Source organism: Panulirus ornatus, chromosome 6, assembly GCF_036320965.1.
Source record: "Panulirus ornatus isolate Po-2019 chromosome 6, ASM3632096v1, whole genome shotgun sequence".
Classification (NCBI taxonomy): domain Eukaryota; kingdom Metazoa; phylum Arthropoda; class Malacostraca; order Decapoda; family Palinuridae; genus Panulirus; species Panulirus ornatus.
The window spans coordinates 6232310-6255216 of record NC_092229.1 but is presented as its reverse complement, the minus strand read 5'-3'; the positions used below and the strand labels follow the sequence as shown (position 1 = coordinate 6255216).

At 46.4% G+C, this 22907-nt stretch overlaps 1 protein-coding gene across 1 annotated transcript in view; it reads left to right on the top strand.

The window, feature by feature from the left end:
- Positions 1-22907, top strand: part of LOC139749264 (cell adhesion molecule Dscam2-like) — a 468747-nt gene that overhangs the window by 295212 nt on the left and 150628 nt on the right. The window contains 1 exon segment of the mRNA XM_071663001.1: positions 2185-2302. Coding sequence (XP_071519102.1) covers positions 2185-2302 — 118 coding nt within the window.

Below are 22907 nucleotides of genomic sequence, written 5' to 3'. Positions count from 1 at the left end.
TTCCATAATTTTGTTGGTTAATTGATTAGATATCTGACTTAGGGTAGTGTATATATATTGGTAGTGTGTGTATATATATATATATATATATATATATATATATATATATATATATATATATATATATATATATATATGTATATATATATATATATATATATATACATATACAGATAGATAGATATATACATATATACGAAAGGTCGACATCTCTAAAGACGTACAGGACCCAATATCTCTCACAGAGAAATAGTCATTTTTTGCCTCATCTGTTGCTCTCCAAATCATAACTTTGTACATTGGTACTAAGGAGGCTAAAGCCTACGTGGCAGGCTATGTCGAGCTTAGAGACGCTGACTCGCACGATAGTACGAATAAGGGAGCTGATCTGCCTCTAATAAATGAGCGTCTCAGTCCTGAGCAAATACCGTAAACACGAGGATTCCCATTGTTTACGCAGAGGTTTCGATCCTTTATCTACTCAGATTCGTCCACGCAGAGGTTTCACTCCTCTGCCTACTCAGATTCGTCCACGCAGAGGTTTCACTCCTCTGGCTACTCAGATTCGTCCAGCCGAACGGACTGGCTTGGATTAACTCACCAGACTGTCATTACGATGGCTGAGGTTCGACTCCCGCTCGCCCAGTCGTGATTGCGTCCAATCCTGGTCTCTAAATTGGAACAATAGGAAGAGGATTGGATTCAAGTCACTGGGAGAAAAGGATAGACAAGATAACCAAATAACTATCCGAGTCTTTTTTCTAAGACACTATCGTATTTATTTGACTGGTTGATTACGTTAACTAAGATACTATCATGTTAATTTGACGTGTTGATTACGTTAGAACTATAATGCAGGATTTGGGAGCAAGTAGCAAAATATATAGCGTAATACTATAGCAAGATTGTAGAGGATAGTGGAATGCATATCTCATTTCAATGGAGACTATAAGACTTGGCAAGATGGGAGCATTCAAGACGCCAGGTTGATCGCTTGGGAGAAAGGAGACGGAGGTGTGATGCAATCCACTCTCACACAGAAGGGTCAGCGGAAAGGATCGTGTTCGTATTGATAACCAGAACGCAGGGAGCAGTGAAGGGCCGTCGACAGATTAGAATTAGAGATGGATTTAGAATGCGAAATTCAATGACAAGAAACTCTTGATCCCAGATTACAGGTGAGCCAGTTTTGGAAAACATCTGATTATCAGAAGAATGATGACTGAACCACGCGTGCTCAATAAGTGAAGTCACTGATTACTGTATGAATATACATCAGGAAAACATCTCTACAGAGAGGCAAGTCAGAGACCCTGGATTTTTTCTCTTTTTTTTTTCCAATTTTTATGGTCGCAAATTTTTTTTGACGTGCATAAATGAACTCTTTATGGAGAATGCAGATTAGGGTGACTTTTATTTGATAATTCCATTTATTGCCACTAAAAATCATTCATCCGTTGATGGAGTTTGAACGTTTCAAAACGTTTTGAATAGAAGGTAAATAGAAACGATAATAGACTTGAAAAAATATTTCTCATAGACTTTGAAAAAATAGATTTTTCTCATAGCCTTCGAATACATCTTTTTTTTTCATACAGACTTTGATAAAATTTATTGACTGAAAAAATCTATTCTTATTGACTTTGAAAATTTTTTTTTCTTTTAGACTTTTAACTTTTTTTTTGTCTTTACTGGCTCTCTTTCCAGAAACACATTCATATCAGACTACGACAAATGTCGAACAATAGCCTAAATTGCTTTTTATTTGTTATGGTTGGGATGGGGGGGAACTATTCTTCTGAGCTGTGTGTGGGTTCGATGCAGATGTGGTAGCGAACTGCAGCCAGGAGACGTGGGATCTGAGGCGGCAGGATGTGACGGTGGCGGGGTTGCGTATCAGTATAGCGTACATCCCTTCAAAGTGTCATGTGTGATCGAGTCGATGGTTAAGAGTAGAGTCAGGAGAACCGGCGTGTGTTGAGCACGTCTTTTGTCAGGTGGTGTAAAGTGGAACCAAGGATGGGTCTACATACTCCTCTCTCTCTCTCTCTCTCTCTCTCTCTCTGGGAGATGCAGACTATGGGGGAAAGTGTTGACAATGATTACGACCCAATTCACTATTGACACGTTATCTTTTTGTTTTTATTTCTATCAGTTATCAGTCCATCATCTTTGTGTCAACAGAGCCTGGCGAGATGACCCGACCCGTGATCCAAGACAAGCGGCGCTCTGTTACGGTGCCTGAGGGTGGCACTGTAGTCCTTCCCTGTGTTGCTGCTGGCACCCCGACGCCCACCGTCAGGTAAAGTTCCTGGTCTTGTACCTTCACGTCAGCCGCGCCCCCCACCGTCAGGTGAAGTACCAGGTCTTCTACCTTCCTTTACATCACACCTGGTGCCAACAGGTCACCACAACACCAACCATCAGGGATCTGTACCAGACCCATGGGTGGGTCAGTCCCAAACGCACCTTTAACTCAGTACCATCGCACCGTCGTCAGGTTGGTGTCGCCATTAGCGATAAGAGACGGTGACATGGCCGAACAGTTTCTTGGTCCTTGATGCCAAGGCTTCTCTACATGTCCCTTTCTGGAAGGCTTAGGATGGACTGGATTCCTTTCTTGTACACCTTCCGTGTCTTTGGGCTCTCAGAAGAGGTGTATGATACGAATGCATTCCTCCTCTTTATTCCTCCTTTTGGGGGGTCTTCTGCCAGTCAGTAGCTCGTGGCTCTTGGTCTTCACTTCAGGCTAATTGGTCGGTCTGTCTTCAGCCATCCACCCCACGTTGCAGTAACTTTTCCAGGCCGCCCTCAGGTCATCCAGCATAGATGTCCCCCATCTCTTTTCCTCCTCATTGTCCTTTTTTTCTCCTTTTATCTTCCCCCTTGTCGCATCTATCAGCAGGCTTCGTCCTAGCAATATCCCCTTTCCCATTCTTTTGTCTCTGCGTTATTACTATGAGTAAAGTCGTTCCCTCCAACACTATGGATGAAAGATCATTTTCTTTTTTTCTTTTCGGAGCTTTGATCTTCCGGCCAGCTTGTCCTCAATGCCGTAGCGCCTCACGCTGCAAGAGAGGAACGTTCTACAAGGCCGCTTTGCATCAGGATCTTCGGCGAGTGCGAGTGATTAATGTGTGTGTGTGTGTGTGTGTGTGTGTGGAGGGCTTTGGTGGTCTGATAACACATGAACACCGATGTTCATGATGTATCTACAAATACATTCTACTTTATAGATACATCTGGTCAGCAGACCACCTCTGTACCTGAAGCTACTTTTACTTCCTCTTGTGTGGGAGGACTAGCAAGGAGAGTGATCCGAAATCACACTTTCGTATTTATAAGGCGCCAAGCTGGTGCCTGGGTAGACTGAACCGCCCACCCTAGTCGTGCGGTAGGAAGCTGGCACCACTTCCCGCTGGCGACCGAAAGTGCGACGCCACTCCTTGCTGGCGACCAAAAGTGCGACGCCACTCCTTGCTGGCGACCAAAAGTAACTGGAGAACACGAAACTCTTGCCACACGAGCTTTTCATAGCTGTCAGGTGTGAGGACCTATTGGCACTGGCATCTCGCCCTCGGGTTCGAAGGAAAGTTCCTCTAAGTTTGAAGCCTTTTCGGTTCACGTCGTCTGTTTCGTCGGGGTAAAGGTAAGGCAATGAGCCTTTATACGGCAAGTGTGGCAACAGCTGATGCTCGGTCATTATCACGTACATAGGTCGCCGTCATGCACTAACGTTTGTCATCATTTCAGTTGTGTAAACGACCATGTCATTCGTAGATCCGCGTCCTTTCGTTGATAACGTCATCACGTCAGCAAGGGGACGTGTTAGTACCACGTCCACGTCTTTCCATTTCGGGAGAGTCGTGTCAACGGGTGGGTCATTACTCACTCCACCCACGTACCGGTTTCTGTTGCGCGACCCACCACCTGGTACAGCTAACCCACCGGATGCCGCGCGTATCTCCGCTGATGCAAAACAGTCCAGCACGTGTAATGGAACCTCCACCTCCATCTCGAGCCATTCACACACTTGGTATATAGTTAGTGCAGTCCAGCATCAGCATGGAAGCATACGTTGATGTTCCTCTTGCTCACTAGTTTGAATCTCTGCCTTACACACACACGGGGCAGGGTGAAGGTTTAGGGCTTGGGTAGGGGAGGAGGAGGGAGGAGGGAGGTGTGTGTGTGTGAGAAACGGCGTAATTAAAGCCACAATAGACTTAATCCTTTGACGTCACGTGTAAACAAACCTCCCTACGCGTTGCATTGTGGGTGAGACTTGGGGGCGGATGAGTACGGTGGCGGACCCTCGCCACCAGCCATTGTGCCCGTGCAAATACACCAGCGGACGCTCGGCTCCTCATAACACGCAGCACATTTATCCGAAACGTGGGATTAACAAATACCACACGAACCAGGGCGTGCACGAAACCAGCTCGCGACGATATTCGTGGCAATTTACTCGCCCCACGGGTGGTGGGTAGGAGTCGGGCTGTCCTTGTCCCTCATCGCCCCCTCTCCACTTGAGAGAACACACTCGTACTTGACCTCGTTGCTTCGGGACAGCAGGACATTCTCGAGGAAACGTCGCAAAGACGTGGGAGGGACTATCCACCTGACGTGGGTCGAGTGGCCGGCGAGCGAGCCTTATTCAAAGTGCTTATTCTCCCTGTTGGCGGAGACCGAAAGAGAAAGAAGAAATTGGAAAAGGAGCTTCCCTTGCCTTCGATGGTGACCACCGTGTACACGAGCCTTGGTCGTGTAGATATTCCAGGTACAGAGGGACGAGAGGAGTAGCGTGCTTTGTCTCGTTGGTTAAACCTGTGCCACTTAACTGAGGCTAGACGAAGAGTCTGTGTAAAGAGAACGTCGAATCCAGCCCAGGGAACTCTGTTTCACCGAGACAAAGAACAAGACCAGCCAGCAAGCCTGACGTGGAGGGTGTAAAATGGTTGGTTCCACGTCTCGCGCCAGTGCTCAGCGGACAGCAACTGCTCCACTCACCCCATCTCCTTCGTAGCTTTATCGTTTACTCCTCCTCCTCCTCCTCCTCCTTCTCCTTCTTCTACCCCTCCCTCTCCCCACCCCCTGTGCTCAACACCTCACACATACTCGCCAGCCTGTGTGATATCACGAATATATTTTCAGGGTAGGAAGCCGAGTGGAGAGTTGATGCGAGGGGTTAGAGCAGCATTTGAGAGGTTCCTGGCGTCATGGGGTACGTAAGAAGCGCGTGTGACAGGTCGGGAACTCCGCGGTAGAGCGTGCTCAGCAGACGCTGTGAGGACGTGGCCGCAAGGGGCGAGTGGTGAGGGTGTGGAAGCTGTGGATAATGTGTTGTAGTTGCGAACGGGAATGACGCAACTCAGCTCCCCCTTTTTACGTTACAAATGTATGGCCACAAGGCCTACGACAACCTCACTCGTGTGGCCATATAGTCCGCTACACCCTGGTCGTATGGTAACATATCCCACAACACCGTGTTCGCACGGCAGTACAACCCGCTACAACCGGTGCACCTTATGTCTCTGTTCGGGCCTGGGGGATGTGTGTGTGTGTGTGTGTGTGTGTGTGTGTGTGTGTGTGTGTGTCGGAGTCCCCCCTACCTCGCGTCCCTTCAGAGCAGCCGACGCAAGTAACCTATGAATCCGAAGCAGATTACAGCGACGGCATCACACGGCGGCCTCTCCTCCCGCATACATGAATACAATTTGTCCACCAGCATTGTCCTCCCCGGGAGTCGGCTTGCGCTGTCGACAAACATAACAACGCCGCTTTACGGGTCATGTTTTGAAAAGAATCGCCCGGGTGAAAAATGTGTCTCCGTCGCGTCGCTGGGTCTAGTCTTAACACCTGGGTGATGTATAACATTTCTGGAAGCGGCTGGGAACCTGCTGGGCCCCTCTAGAAATGATGCTGTCCGCCACTGAGGATGAGGCTGGCCACCACTGAGGAGGAGGCTGGCCACCACTGAGGAGGAGGCTGGCCACCACTGAGGATGAAGCTGGCCACCACTCAGGAGGAGGCTGGCCACCACTGAGGAGGAGGCTGGCCACCACTCAGGAGGAGGCTGGCCACCACTGAGGATGAAGCTGGCCACCACTGAGGAGGAGGCTGGCCACCACTGAGGAGGAGGCTGGGCACTAGGTATGAGGCTGATCGCCACTGAGAATGAGGCTAGCCACTTGGTATGAGGCTGACCGCCACAGGATGAGGCTAGCCACCACTGAGGATGAGGCTAGCCACCAGGGATGAGGCTTGCCACCACTGAGGATAAGGCTGGCTACCCGGGATGAGGCTGGCCACCAGGGATGAGTCTGGCCACCACTGAGGATAAGGCTAGCCACCAGGGATGAGGCTTGCCACCTCTGAGGATAAGGCTAGCTAGCAGGGATGAGGCTGGCCACCAGGGATAAGGCTGGCTACCAGGGATGAGGCTGGCCACCAGGGATGAGTCTGGCCACCAGGGATAAGGCTGGCTACCAGGGATGAGGCTGGCCACCAGGGATGAGTCTGGCCACCAGGGATAAGGCTGGCCACCAGGGATAAGGCTGGCCACCAGGGATGAGGCTGGCCCCCACAGAGGATGAGACTTAGCCACCACTGAGGATCAGACTGACCACTGAGGGTCAGGGGTCAGCAGACAAGGACAGATCCAGGAGCTTTACGAGTTGCAGCCTGGAGGAAGCCCTGGCCATCCAGACCCAACCCCCCACCCTGTTTACTATTTACATTTCAAAGGCTTCCGTCGCTGCAATGAAACGCACTCGCTGGAAAAGTCTCGGTGATTGCATGACTCTGACCACTCTCTTGTTTCCAGGCAGGACCCATGGCATGTAGGATGTGTGTGTGTGTGTGTGTGTGTGTGTGTGTTTAGCACGTCGAGATGGTCAGTGATGATAAGAATATTAGTGCGACATCCGATGTATATTTATCACTTTGGCGGGGAAAAACCATCTCATGAGGTAGAGTTATTGACACCTTTTCCTCTTGTTATTTCGTTATATATATATCTTTTTTTTTTTTTCAAACAGATAAATGGTAAAACACGAAGAGATCTACAAGTCTCTCAACAGAACTGGGGGCATAAATCTTACGCCGTTGAAACAGATAAACGGTAAAACACGAAGAGATATACAAGTCTCTAACGCCGTTGAAACAAATAAATCTTACGTCGTCGTCGGAACAGATAAACGGTGAAACAGTGAAAGTGTTCCATGAATAAATATAAACTTTATGCGCAAGTTTTAGGCAGGCGAATCGATGCGACGGCTTCCAATTTCACATTTTCGCGGAAGCAATTCAACTGTAGCAATGGAACGCCAGTGTAGAACTACTTTGACATGGACTTGGGAAGAAGCGAGTATGGAGTGCAGATTGCTCCTCCTCCGGAGAATTTGGTTTTGCATAACATTTGGCTGGTAAATTTGTACCAGTCACTCGTGTGTTGGGTGGGGTTGGTTGGTTGGTGGTGAGGACTGCTGCTGTAACCTGGCGTGCGTTTACGGTACAGCTTGTGAGAGCTCCTTTAACGTTGTGTACTTTTTTAACATGTCTGAGGAGGTTCTGTAGCTTCATGTACCTGGATAGCAGACTTTAAGAAACCCCATGTAGCTCGACGTGCCTGGATAGCAGCCTTTGTTAGTTTCTGTGATGCTATTCACGAACGTACCAGGTTGCAGAGGCGTGTCCTGTGGTTGTGGATCGTGTTTTGTCCAGGTTGGTCTGTTAACAGGGCTGTGTTTTTAGGGGCATGACACCTAAAATGATTCGTTTAGGGAAATGTCTTTTGTCCCGAATAGTCATAAAGGTATGGGACATGTCCCTATTGCGTAGATTATCATGATTATTGGTCAAGTTGTATATTTAGGGGTGCAGCTTGCATCAGGTATTCATTTCTAGGGTGTGTTATATCTTAGAAAGTCATGTTCAGAGATCCTGCAACATCAGAATTGATTCAAGGGCGTGTCGTGTCCTGCGATGTAACTCATGGGTGTTTGGTGCCGTGGGATGCCATTTAGGGATGTGAGTTGGCCTGGGATGTGCTGGACACCATTTAGGGATATAAGTTGCCCTGGGATGTCATTTAGGGATATAAATTGGCCTGGGATGCCCTGAGATGTTAGGGATGTATGTTGCCCTGGGATGTATATTGGCATGGGATATCATAAAGGGGTGTCTGGTTTATAAGGACATATGTACACGGGTTTTAGAATGAGTGTGTTTACAGTAAACTACATCATAAGTAAGTACACCTGGGGCCAAGGACGTGGTGAGTGTACCAGTAAACCAATCTGTAGGTAGCTCATATTGCCACGTAAACCTGTAAACTACAACGTTGGAAGTAGTCACGGTAGACTCTCGTGGAAGTGTACCTTCCACCCACATTGTAAATGGGAGAAGGATATACGTGAGGAGAGATTGATTTACGAGTGTGAAGTCCACAGCCAAACTGCAGGTTGGCGTCTGGCCTCTGGACAAAGCCTCTCTTATTTGCTTGTTGACCAACGAGAATGAAAAATATCGACCCTTCCTCAGCCAGTAAAAAGGCAGGGGGGGGGACCTATTTATGTCTATATTTATCTGTGTATTTATTTTCGTAAATTCCGCCCCCCGGTTGTACTGTGTGTGGAAGTTTTGAGTGAGGGGGGTGGTGGGGGGAGGGAGGGAAGGAATATTGATTCAGTGAAAGGAATATGAATCATTTCTCACCGTTGATGAATGTTGGAGTATTTGTAAATGGCGTGAAGAAACTGACATGAGCCATGTTGTCGAAATGATTAAAGAAATTCGAAATCTTGTATTACTTCTTCTCAGAGTCACTGCTTTTCTTTAGGGAATACTATCGTAAATTCTAGGCTTTCTGTTCATGATTGGTATCCGTGAGCTGGAGAAATAGTTCGTGTTGCTCTGCTTTGCATTAGTTGTGGATATCATCGTCTCTGATAGAGTTTTATATGACGGAAAGAGAAGACAGTGTCTTAAATGTGGTCTGGCTGGGGGGCTTCGTAAAAGAGTAAATATTGCTTCATGTTAAGGTTTATCTTTCTAGCTGTAACGCCAAACATTCTGTTTGTTTCATTATACACAGCCAAACATTGTTTTGTGCATTTTAAACATTGATCATTGAAACTGTGCTGTCTCGGGTGCATTCAAGTTATGTATGACTCGATGTATTTTCTCATATTTCTCTACATTTTTAAATTGTCGTTCACATCATAAGGTTTAACGATATGATTTCCCCTCTTTCATTGGTTCTTTTAGTTGTCTTGCTTATGTCATGTTTATGTACGACTGTGGGCGTTCTTTTATTGCCCTGTACACACAGTGTAGGGAGCCACACATTTACCCAGTACACACAGTGTAGGGAGCCACACATTTGCCCAGTACACACAGTGTAGGGAGCCACACATTTGCCCAGTACACACAGTGTAGGGAGCCACACATTTGCCCAGTACACACAGTGTAGGGAGTCCGAGCCACACGGGGGATCAGGTCACCAGATACAAATTATCCAGTAAATACAACCTAGATGTGGGGGACGTGGTGGTGGTGTCGCCTCAGCAGAGGTGCCCCCCCCACACCAACCTCTCTCTCTCTCTCTCTCTCTCTCTCTCTCTCTCTCTCTCTCTCTCTCTCTCTCTCTCTCTCTCTCTCTCTCTCTCTCTCTCTCTCTCTCTCCCTCTCCTGTGTGACGCTCCAGGTGTAAGTGACACCCGCTACGATTGTGCTCGGGGCTCCGGAAAAGGCTTCAGGGGACAACCCTCGGCAGCAGGTCCTCTTATTTTTCCTTCCCTTCACATTCATCTGGACTCACCCCCTCACCTCCCTTCAGACTCACCGGGAGACTTCCTCCCCCTCCTCTTGTTGCATTCATCGGGACCTCCCACTGTCTCCTTAGGACCTCCTCCTTCGTCCTGTCGCAATCATCGGGACCTCCCCACACTCCCTTCCTCCCAAAACTCATCAGACCCCCTCCTCCTCTTCATCAGGACCTCCCTCCTCTCCTCTGCCACATTCGTCAGGATGTCCTCCTTCTCTCTCTCTCTCTCTCTCTCTCTCTCTCTCTCTCTCTCTCTCTCTCTCTCTCTCTCTCTCTCTCTCTCTTCCCGTAGAGACTCACCAGATTCTGCACGACACAAGGACCCTCCCACCCTCTCCTGTCAGGCTCACAGTCTTTTACTCCTCCTCTCCGTACTCACCCGGGCCTCTGACTGTCTACGTCGCAGTTCGCTGGGACCACTTCGCTATTGCGGGTCATACACACCATGATCTCTCTCACTGACTCGCACGTCACACTTCCCTGGGCCGCTCAGTCTCTCATTTCACCTCCCCCCTCACCAGACACAAACACACACACATATATATATATATATATATATATATATATATATATATATATATATATATATATATATATATATATATATATTGGAAAGGATCACAATTTTGCGCGTGATCAAGATATATCTATGAGTCCACGGGTAGAATGAAACACGATAAGTTCCCAAGTGCACTTTCGTGTAATAATCACATCATCAGGGGAGACACAAGAGAGAAATATAAGTCAGTTGATATACATCGAAAAGACGAAGCTAGGACGCCATTTACCAAATGGCGTTCTAGCTTCGTCTCTTCGATGTACATCAACTGACTTACATCTCTCTCTTGTATCTCCCCTGATGATGTGATTATCACACAAAAGTGCACTTGGGAACTCTGTGTTTCATTTTTCCCGTGGACTCATAGGAATATATATATATATATATATATATATATATATATATATATATATATATATATATATATATATATATATATATATATACATATATATATGTATTCTTCTTCCATTTTCACTAAACTATTTCGTGCTGCATTTACAGTAGTCTGTCAGTCTCCCTTGCCATACTCACTCTCGCTTGCCCTACCCTAACTGGATCACTCACACTCTCTCCCACACTCATCATACATTCCATGGCCCCTCACACTCTCCTGTCACACTCAGCCAGGAGCCTTTCACTGTCCCCTCATCAGGAACCTCTGAACAACTGAATGCAAAAAAAAAAAAAAAATCCCGTTCGTGAAAATGAAATTCTGTCAAATCTTTTTCACTGACATTTCCAATAGCTGACAAGTGTGTGTTTTCGGAAATTCCCAGATGATTCGGTGCAATAACGACGCTGTTACTGTCCACAAATGGTCTTTACATGGTTTAGTAGTGGTGTCTTGCTGGTTTTTCGTGTTCCTTGAGATTCTGGGCATTTCAGTGCTCAGTGACAACCACTCTTGGTGTCTGGGGAGATACATTTCTGTAAATGTAAAACGTTTGATTAAACTACCGTCAGGTACAGTCAAAAACGTTTCTGTAGATGTAAAACGTTTGATTAAACTATCGCCAGGTACAGTCAAAAACGTTTCTGTAAGTGTAAAACGTTTGATTAAACTAGCCCCAGGTACAAAAACGTTTCTATGAGTGTAAAACGTTTGAGTAGACTCCCGTCAAGTACAGTCAAAGACTGTAACTGCATTTAGTACGCTGCTAAACAGATCCTTGAATGATAACTAAAACTGAATATGACCATTCACTGAATTACAGTGTGATATTCACGTATTTCAACATCTTTTCCTTCCAGTTGCTGTCAGGTTTTCTTCCCAAGGGTAACTTTTGGTTTAGAATATGCCTCGTACTTCGACCATCCCCGTCGACTCTCTGTGTCATGTATGCCTTGATGACACGGTTCTTCTGTCAGACATCAACACCAGTGATCTGCTGGTCACTGTATCTGGCTGGTGTGTACAGTGACCGGGGTTCTGAAAGGTCTGGGGAGGGAGTCACACACACAGAGAGAGACGTTGGTGCCAACACTTTGTTACCCCCTTCTCTCCTCCTGCTGGTGGAGGAGTCGTGACCCACCCCTTACAACGCAGGTGGTGCCCCTCCTCGTTTACCCCCCCTCTCCTACTTGGGGTCGTGACCACCTGACGTTGTGCAGTGCCAGGGCCGTGCGTGCAGTGAAAGCTTGTAGGGTCTTAGTATTTAATCTTAGACACCTGAGGAAGGTGTTTGATTCTCTTATCTTTTTTTTTACGATTGGTGGTTCGAAGATGACGTTGTCGGCGGCTTTAATGACACTGGCCTGGAGCCGATTAGCCAACCAACCAACCAAATGACCACCCCCCCTCCCGACCTAGAACCTAAATCACCAACCAACCGGTCAATCAAATGACCCCACCTGACCTGGAGCCGAAATCACCAACCAAACAACCAGTCAAATGACCTCCCCCCCCCCTTTCACCTGGAGCCGAAACAGCCAACCAGCCAACCAAATATGTAGCAACCTCTCTCTCTCTCTCTCTCTCTCTCTCTCTCTCTCTCTCTCTCTCTCTCTCTCTCTCTCTCTCTCTCTCTCTCTCTCTCTCTCTCCCTCTCCGTACGTCATCAGTGGAAGCCTCGTTCTCTCCCGTAGTGTCATCGTCAGGGTGTTGTTCACTTCGTAATGGCTCGAGAAACGCCCTCCCTCACCCCCTCCCTCCGTTCTACCATTGAAGTGCTTGTTTACATGTCATTACAAAGACGTTCAGCGTACACACACACACACACACACACACACACACACACACACACACACACACACACACACACACACACACAGCGTGACTGTAGGACTCTCTCTCCCCGTAAGACGGAACTGGTAATCCCAAACACACACACACACACACACACACACACACACTACTTGGTGCCCTCCCACATTAATCTCTGAAGACCTGCTGTGTTGTTGTGGATGGCGCCCGTGTGTGTGCTAGATGGAGGCAGGAGTCCAGTCCTGTGACCATGACGACCCAGATCAATATGAAGGTCAGCTGTTTACATTGTTTTACTGTTGTGTAAACACACACACACACACACACACACACACACACACACACACACACACACACACACACATATACACGGACGCTGTTCATTATAGTGGCAGGGGGATGGGAGGGAGCTGGCTAGCCCAGGGTGGGGTGTTGATGGGGGTGGGAGGGAGGGGGTGTTGGGAAACAGGTGGGAGTAGTTAGGAGGAAGAGGGGAATAGTGGCAAAGGGGCAGGAGGGCAAGAGACAGGGTAGAAGTGGGTAGAGACCTGGGGGCAGGGGTTAGGAAAGGGAGACAGGGGTTAGGGGCGATATAGGTTGGTAGGGGGTATGGTAGGGTGGCAGGGGGCACTGTAGGGTGGCAGGGGTGAGCACAGGGTGGCAGGGGTGAGCACAGGGTGGCAGGGGTGAAGACAGGGTGGCAGGGGTGAAGACAGGGTAGCATGGGTGAGGACAGGGTGGCAGGGGTGAGCACAGGGTGGCAGGGGTGAGCACAGGGTGGCAGGGGTGAAGACAGGGTAGCATGGGTCAGGACAGGGTGGCAGGGGTGAGGACAGAACACGTAGCCCCCCTCCCCCTACACCCGATGATATACATCACAACACTGATAACAGATCACACGGCTCGAGGACATTATCCCTCAGCAAGCTGAACGTAGATGAATGTCTCTCCTTTGTTTCTTCACTCGCTGTCTCATTTCTCGAAATGTATGAACCGACAGATCTTTTGTAATGATAGCTGTGAAATAGATGGGGAGTATCATCTCTACAGAAGAGGGATGTGCCGAAAACAAAAGCCAGATTCACGTTTATTTGTATCTATTTCATTTTCGAAACAGATATTCAATGCAAACGCCCCAGTCAACATTTTCGTAATTTACCAAAGGTGAAACTTTTAAGTGTGTGTGTGTGTGTGTGTGTGTCTGTATGTGTGTGTATGTGTGTGTATGTGTGTGTATGTGTGTGTGCTTACATCTGTGTTAACGTAAGCCTTTGTGCGTGTGTGTGTGTATGTGTATTTGACTTCTGTGTTCTCTATCTTTGTGGGTGTATGCACGTTTGTGAGTGCGTGTGTGTGCGTGCACATTTGTGTGCGGGTGTGTTCGCATGTGTGTGCGTGTGCTTGTGTCTCCTATTCCAAGTACGTTTGCTTGTATGATGAGAGACATTGCTGTATTGGAGATCTGTGACGTACAAGTATTATCACATTATGACAACCTCAAGCACTATTCACCATCCACAGATATGATATCTCCCCATCCCTTCCCCTCCACAGTGTACCTGTGAACATATGCTCCTGGGGGGGATGTGTCCATGAACACTGAAATCATACGAATAATACACACCAAATTACCTCTCATCTGTTAATTGGTTATTTGTGGCTCATTGTTAGCATGAATACGGGTGATTCATACAGTGTAGTTCTGTGTATGGCAGTAGAGACAATGGACAGGCCAGTGTACAATGTAGCTCTCGCGCTGACGATGGCTTTGTTTGGCCTGAGTATCAGCAATGAATAATAGATGGGTTTTTAGTGAATCATTTGACGATTGGGTATATATATATATATATATATATATATATATATATATATATATATATATATATATATATATATATATATATATATATATATATATATATGTGTGTGTGTGTGTGTGTATATATATATATATATATATATATATATATATATATATATATATATATATATATATATATATATATATATATATATCCACACACACTTGTTCGCCGTTTCCCGCGTCAGAGACGAAGCGTCAGGAACAGACGCGGAAGAGCAGCCTCGCTCGCCCACATCCGCTCCTCCCTGGCTGTAATGTGTAAAGGCACCGAAACCTGAGCCTACCCTATACACAGCCAGGCCCCACATACCACATTTCGTGGGTTTTCTTCGTTTCGGAGAAAGGAAAAGAGAAGAAAGTTGAATGAAAGTGTAGTTATTAGGTTTAATATTGGAGAGAGAGAGAGAGAGAGAGAGAGAGAGAGAGAGAGAGAGAGAGAGAGAGAGAGACGGGTTGGTTCATGTGCGAGACTGAATGGAGAGAACCTCGGGTCATTGGAATGTTTTAGACACCTTGGTAGTGGACGTGGCAGCTGATGAAACACTGGAAGTGGAGGCTCACCATAGGGGTGAGTGACGGGTTTGCAGAGGTCTCTACGTGCACTGAGGAACGTGTGAGGAGAGAGAGAGAGAGAGAGAGAGAGAGAGAGAGAGAGAGAGAGAGAGAGAGAGAGAGAGAGAGAGGTCACTGTCTGTGAGCGTCAAGTTGCTTACGTCTGATAGTACAGTCGTCCCAACGTTGCCCTGTGGTTGACAGTCGCGAGCCTACATGAAATACAAGTATGAAGGAGGATACATACATATATATATATATATATATATATATATATATATATATATATATATATATATATATATATATATATATATATATATATAATATAATGTTCTGATAACATGCATTCCTCTTTACCCTTTTGGTCAACCGGGAAAAATACCACTCTATGATACACGAGTGCAGGAGCAGTTGAACCGGAGGCGTAGGAGACTGTGACATACTCCTACAAAGGGATGTAAGAAAGAAAAAAATCCCGTAATGAAAGATGTCTTTTCCTGGCTGCATCCAATTCAACGTGGAGCTTTTTGGATCTACGTGAGAGACATTAGACAGCAGAGACATAGATTCTTTACCATATATTAGTAAAAACCTCCGGGATCGTCAATGTTAGTGGATGTACTCGAGTCATAGGATTGGATACACCGTCAGTTTGGGATCCAACTCTCCTCCTCCTTATTTTTTTTATGTTCCCCTTTATAGCATTCTGGAAATATAAACCACCAGCCACGGTGACCCATTGGAGGAGAGCGATCATGCAATGCGCCCAGTGTGTGAGTACGGGGTTAACGAGAGGGGGAAAAAAAAGAGAGGAGGAAAGCAGTATCGAAGAGCCGCCAGGGGGGAAATACGAGAAGGGAACTTTGTAAAGCTGGAGGAAAAAACTCTCTCAGAAACATGAGCAGGAGGTGAGGGGGGGGAGCACGGAATTCCAGAGTGTCTGGAACACTGGTACAAGAAAGAGGGTCGGCCAAAGTTTATGATGAGGGAGTCAGTAGGTAGGTAGAGTGGTGGTGCAACTGGTGGGAGGGAGGGACATGGTACGAGGAGGATGCTCAGTCCAGCAGATGTCATGGGGTCAAGTAGAGACGTCTGCACTGGGAAGATTTATCGACGGTATAGTAAGCCGAGCAACGTGTGTAAAGACACAGAAGAACATGAATTCATTTGGATAAACAGGGACGACGGGACGAGAAGTTTGGAATGAGAAGAACTTTTCCATAAACTCATCTGGAAGAGATGGTCAGTTAAAGAATGTGTAACTGGATTGTGAAACCAGATCGTCCGTTAAAGAATGTGTAATTAGATTTAGAAATAGAGAGTCAATCAAGGAATGTAAAATCACATTATGGAACAGATTAGAAGTAGAATGTCGATTAAAGAATATGTGATTACATTATGGAACAGGTTGTCGTCGGTCAACGAATACATCACTGGATTATGGAACAGATGGTTCATGCACGCCTCGTATGATATCGTCTCGCCTGACGCCTGTAATCACCCCTGTGAGTCATGGTTTGATAATCGTCCTGGGGTGAAGCTAAAGCTTATCGTTACCTGTTTACACTTTAGCTCCCCACACCTGCAGGCTCTGTGGTAACGCATCCGCACTCGATTTTCCATCCAGGTCACCCGATTTTCTGACCGTGTGAGAGAAATATATACTGAATAACACAACGATATATATATATATATCTATATATATATATATATATATATATATATATATATATATATATATATATATATATATATATATATATATATATATATAAAGAGAGAGAGAGAGAGAGAGAGAGAGAGAGAGAGAGAGAGAGAGAGAGAGAGAGAGAGAGAGAGAGATGGATAGATAGATAGATAGATATTCTTCTGGTTAGGTCAATGGTCACCCCACTGTATTTAAGGGTCACGTAATAATAATGATCAAGGATCGAACCGCTGCTCTGAAGGGTTAGTACCGTAGTTCCCAAGACTCGTACCGTTTTCCTCAAGGGTCGTACCATAAGGTCTCAAGAATCGTACCGTCATTCTCAAATGGTCGTACCATCGTGGCCAAGGGATTTAGGAAACCCGCTGTGTTGCACGCATCATTTGATTTTGTTACCCAAAGTCATTCTCTTTTTTTTTTTTTTAGGTTTTTTTGGATGAATTTTAAGTAAATCTTCGCTTGTGTCAGTGTTATATTTATCTTTGATTACGGTGGGTCGTCTTGGAGAGGAGTTTGGTCAGTGACTAGAACTTCTGGCGTTCCCTTAGAGAGAGAGAGAGAGAGAGAGAGAGAGAGAGAGAGAGAGAGAGAGAGAGAGAGAGAGAGAGAGAGAGAGGTGGTCCAGGCGTATCAAGGTGTCCTGATGAATTGATTGATTGATTGATGGAGATAGATAGATAGATAGATGTAGAGAGAGAGAGAGAGAGAGAGAGAGAGAGAGAGAGAGAGAGAGAGAGAGAGAGAGAGGAGAGAGAGAGAGACGAAGAGAGCAGCGGAGGCTGGCTGGAGAGCATTGATGAAGAGGTAATATATATATATATATATATATATATATATATATATATATATATATATATATATATATATACATATATATATATATATATATATATATACATACATACATCCTGAGCGTCAGCGGGAGGGAGGGAGGGAGGAGGAGGTCCCCCCACCCCCCGCATCACTGGGTGGCGGGAGAGCTAATGGACGCTCACATGATGCTAATGGAGCCTTTACCTCTGTCAGCCTCGCTGGAGTAAACAGATAATTAATAGACATAGCTAATGGGATGCATACGGCAAGTGATCCCGTACCGTTTGATGATACACTTTCAATGTTAATTATTTTGCACTCTCTCTCTCTCTCTCTCTCTCTCTCTCTCTCTCTCTCTCTCTCTCTCTCTCTCTCTCTCTCTCTCTCTCTCTCCTTCTCAGCGAAGGCTAATTCATTTCTTTTTGGGGGGATGCGTGGAAAAGCCTTCAGTTTGCGGAGGATCAATTCTTATGTTTTGGAAGGTCTGTTGATTAAGATTGGATCAATTCTTATGTTCTGGAAGGTCTGTTGATTAAGATTGGATCAATTCTTACGTTCTGGAAGGTCTGTTGATTAAGATTGGATCAATTCTTACGTTCTGGAAGGTCTGTTGATTAAGATTGGATCAATTCTTACGTTCTGGAAGGTCTGTTGATTAAGATTGGATCAATTCTTACGTTCTGGAAGGTCTGTTGATTAAGATTGGATCAATTCTTACGTTCTGGAAGGTCTGTTGATTAACCCTGTTACACGGAGGAGGGTATTTGTACCCAGAGGCCAAGTGGATGTTTTTGTAAACCATCGAGGCGAAAGACACCGGTTCGAATCTCCAGTGTAGCGATGGCTGGCCCATCGCCATGAGAAGTGAGATGGATTTAAGAATTATTTTCTAGTCCATCTGTGGAGGTGGGTTGCTCCTTCAGAGCATCATAGCTCACTCTAGATTCTTAGTGACTCTGGCCTGAAGTAAGTACATAGCTTTCTCAGTAATCCACTTGGATAACTCGGCTTTTTTAATGGCCCCCGTGACTGAATCAGTGAGTCAGTCCATATGGCCTCCATGACTGACTCATTGAGTCATTATGGCCTCAGTGAATGACTCAGTGAGTCAGTATGGCTTTTTGTGATTGACTCAGTAAGTCAATATGGCCTCAGTGACTCAGTGTGAGTCGAGTAGGCAAATTGGTAGTCAGGACGATTGATGCGTTAGCAGTCGGGTCATTCAAGCTGATCAAGAGATCAGTCAGTGGTTGATTGTGCAAGTGGTTCAGTCAGTGGTTGACTGAGCAAGTGGTTCAGTCAGTGGTTGACTGAGCAAGTGGTTCAGTCAGTGGTTGACTGAGCAAGTGGTTCAGTCAGTGGTTGATTGTGCAAGTGGTTCAGTCAGTGGTTGATTGTGCAAGTGGTTCAGTCAGTGGTTGATTGAGCAAGTGGTTCAGTCAGTGGTTGATTGAGCAAGTGGTTCAGTCAGTGGTTGACTGAGCAAGTGGTTCAGTCAGTGGTTGATTGTGCTAGTGGTTCAGTCAGTGGTTGATTGTGCAAGTGGTTCAGTCAGTGGTTGATTGAGCAAGTGGTTCAGTCAGTGGTTGATTGAGCAAGTGGTTCAGTCAGTGGTTGATTGTGCTAGTGGTTCAGTCAGTGGTTGACTGAGCAAGTGGTTCAGTCAGTGGTTGATTGTGCTAGTGGTTCAGTCAGTGGTTGATTGTGCAAGTGGTTCAGTCAGTGGTTGATTGAGCAAGTAATTCAGTCACTGGTTTTGAAGCTTTGTAAGTTGGCATACAAACAATCTGTCTTTCCACTATTTTCATACATTATGGAAAATGTTAACTTTATCATTAATGATCCGTGGAACTTGAACCAGTCTTAAATCGAAGGCATTTCTCAGCACGGAGGAATGCGTGTGTGAATATACGTCGTCCAAAATTTCTGGGACTAACACCACGTACCATCTGTATGGCTGTACGTGCACCACCTGTGGTACTAGTGTACCACCTGCACGGGAGCATTACGTCAACAGGTACACCAGCTTCTGGTACATACATACCAAAGTGAAGGTGTATATAGGACGTAGGTACTACATAAATTGTTTATTTGGACTGAGGTTTGAAAGCTATTCAGGGTTTGCATACTGGAATCTTGGTTGACTGATGTATCGACACATGAGTCACCAGGATTGGAGTTTGATTCAATAGATTTCGGCTCTTTTCTACGTCTCTCCTTCCGACTGCTGAAACCGGGATTCGAACCTGTGCGGGCCAGGGCCCTGGGCGACCCGTGAATGCGCGTTTCACTCACAGTGATTAATTGATAAATGAATATGTCTCAAGAATCAGATACGATACTCTCATCACTGGGTGGATGAGGAGACAGAACACAACACTGGATCAGTGAAGGTTGTAGAAAGCCACTACGGCTGGACTGCCTGTTGTATCATATACGATAATCACCATTATCACTATCGTCATCATTAGTGACGTCATGGTTGTTTTTTGGATCATGACTGTCATGACTACACCCCCGTGATAACTTTTATAATAACATGGGAGCTCTTGTTCACAACCAAGGCGTTCACTCAGAACAAGAGGTTGTTTATAATCTCCCTCTGTTGAACATTACCTGGTAGAAAGAAAGAAAAGAAATTACAGATTTCTGTTCAGTAACTGTTTATGAAAACAAGTTGATAAGTATACGTAAACGCATTTCCAAAATGATTAATGATACGACAATGTATTTATCAATAATTAGATCACACACACACACACACACACACACACACACACATATATATATATATATATATATATATATATATATATATATATATATATATATATATATTGGTAACAGACCCATTTAAATTTAAAAGTTATGTCACCTCTGTTTTGGCAGAATGAAGAACACAACGAGGTAACGTGACGCAGTCTGACATGTGAAATAAATTGCAGCACGCAGCGCGCCGTCACATGGCTAATGGAATCTAAAATTGACAACCTGAGTTGTGGTTGAGGCATGTATCGAGCGGGAGTGTCGTGGGCGGTTGTGATGGGAATGGGTGGTTGAAGGTGGGGGGGGGGGGGGGGGGGGGGGGCTGGTGATGGGAGACTTGAAGTGGTTAGTGTCGTGGGTGGTTGAGGGGGAGCGTGATGGGGGGCTTGAAGTGGTTAGTGTAGTGGGTGGTTGAAGGGGAGCGTGATGGGGTGCCTTGAAGTGGTTAGTGTCGTGGGTGATTGAGGGGACTGATGATGGGAGACTTGAAGTGGTTAGCGTCGTGGGTGGTTGAGGGGGAGCGTGATGGGGGGGCTTGAAGTGGTTAGTGTAGTGGGTGGTTGAGGGGGAGCGGGACGAAGGGGCTTGAAGTGGTTAGCGCAGTTGGTGGTTGAGGGGGAGCGTGATGGGGGGCCTTGAAGTGGTTAGTGTCGTGGGTGGTTGAAGGGGTATGTTGATGATGGGCTTGAGGTAGTTTGTGTAGTGGGTGGTTGAAGGGGGTCTGTGATGGTAGACTGCAAGTGGTTGGCATAGTGAGTGGTTGAAGGAGACCGTTGATGGGAGACCTGAAGTGGTTGTGTAGTGGGTGGTTGAAGGGAACCGCGATGGGAAACGTGAAGTGGTAGGGAAGTGCCTTCGAGTTAGTTAGGAGGTGAGATTCTAAGGCGTGCAAGAGCCCCTTCTACCAATGCACTTAAATCGGAAATAATGACACAAAATGGTGTTAGAGATAAGATAAACCCCTCCTCCCCCTCCTCATCCCCTGTGGAAATATCAGTGGGCATTAACCTTATCTGCAAGAAACAAGATTTTAGAAAAATAAAAGAAAATCGGTAGTTAAATGGCGTTCGACAGAGGACAGAAGAAGAAGCACTTAAAAAGGAAAAGAGCGCGAGCGTTGGGTGGCATTGGGAAAGAGAAATAGGGAATGACTGGAACTTAGTAGGAAAAATTGGGTGGAGCAAATACCGCTGCTGGTGTCTGACTCCCGCACCGTCGCCGTCAGCTGAGTCAGCTACACACACACACACACACACACACACACACACACACACACGGCCCCGAGTCTCTTTAACACCTCGTGGTGGGGGAGGAAGGGCGACACACACACACACACACACAGAGCGCGCGCGGCAGCCCCGACCATATCCTCTGAATATTACATGAGGTTTAGGTGTCTACATGAAAAAAAAAAGAAAAAAAAAAGAATGGAAAATGAGAGAGAGAGAGAGAGAGAGAGAGAGAGAGAGAGAGAGAGAGAGAGAGAGAGAGAGAGAGAGAGAGAGAGAGCAACTCCTTGCGGGAACGTTCGCTGCCAAGTGAGGACCACCTCCCCTTCCGTCGTGCGGGGCAGGTGTTCTACCTCAGAGTGAGTGAGGTGGGGGGTGGGATATGAAGGATTATGTAGAGGAGCCACACCCAGGATTCTCATATGGGCGTAGGGCGTGACGAGGCACCGTCAGAATAGGGCAAGAGGAGGAGGAGGGAGGAGGAGGAGGAGGAGGAGGAGGGGGGTTTCAGAACAACAGAGCATCGCACGCACGTCAGACTTGGTAGGATCTGTGAGGGATCCAGTGCTCTTTGCGATGGTCAGCGACATCTTGTACGCCCTAGGGGGAAAGAGGGGGAGATCGCCTCTGACAGCGTGGGTTGCAAAGACTTTTTCTTTCCTTTCTTATATATATTTTTTCTTTTTCTTTTAAAAGAGTTGTGGATGAAGAGGAATATTCCCTCGCGAATCATGATTCGGTCACTGTGATTAGTTTCTAGGTTATGGTGTTTGACCTGAGCCTCAAGGATGAAGGTAGAGGTCACGTCATTACAGGTAAAGGTCGTAAGGCCGTGCTCAAGGGTTGTGCCGTAGTGCTCAAGGGTCGTACCGTCCGTCGTGCTCAAGGATCGTACCGTCCGTCGTGCTCAAGGATCGTACCGTTCGTCGTGCTCAAGGGTCATACCGTCGTCCCCAAGGGTCGTACCGTCCGTCGTGCTCAAGGGTCGTACCGTACGTCGTGCTCAAGGGTCATACCGTCGTGCCCAAGGGTCATACCGTCGTGCCCAAGGGTCGTACCGTCGTGCTCAAGGGTCGTACCGTCGTGCTCAGGGAGGTGACGGGTGAGAAAGTATTGATTTCTCATCATACAACTTATTTTCTTCATTTCACCTCTATTGACCTTTTAACCTGTACTTCATACTTTCAGTATCATAATGATAGACCCCTGGCGAAGCCTCAGATTCAGCGCAGAGATGACCATCAGTTGTCGTCCGGTAAGACAGACAATAGTCCCGCGTTTGATCTTAGAGTTTCTTGGTGTATTGAAGTTCACAATGAGTGAAGCTTTAAGTTCGAACAACGTTGCTTGTCCTGGTGCGATTCGAAGCCGTGTAGTGCAA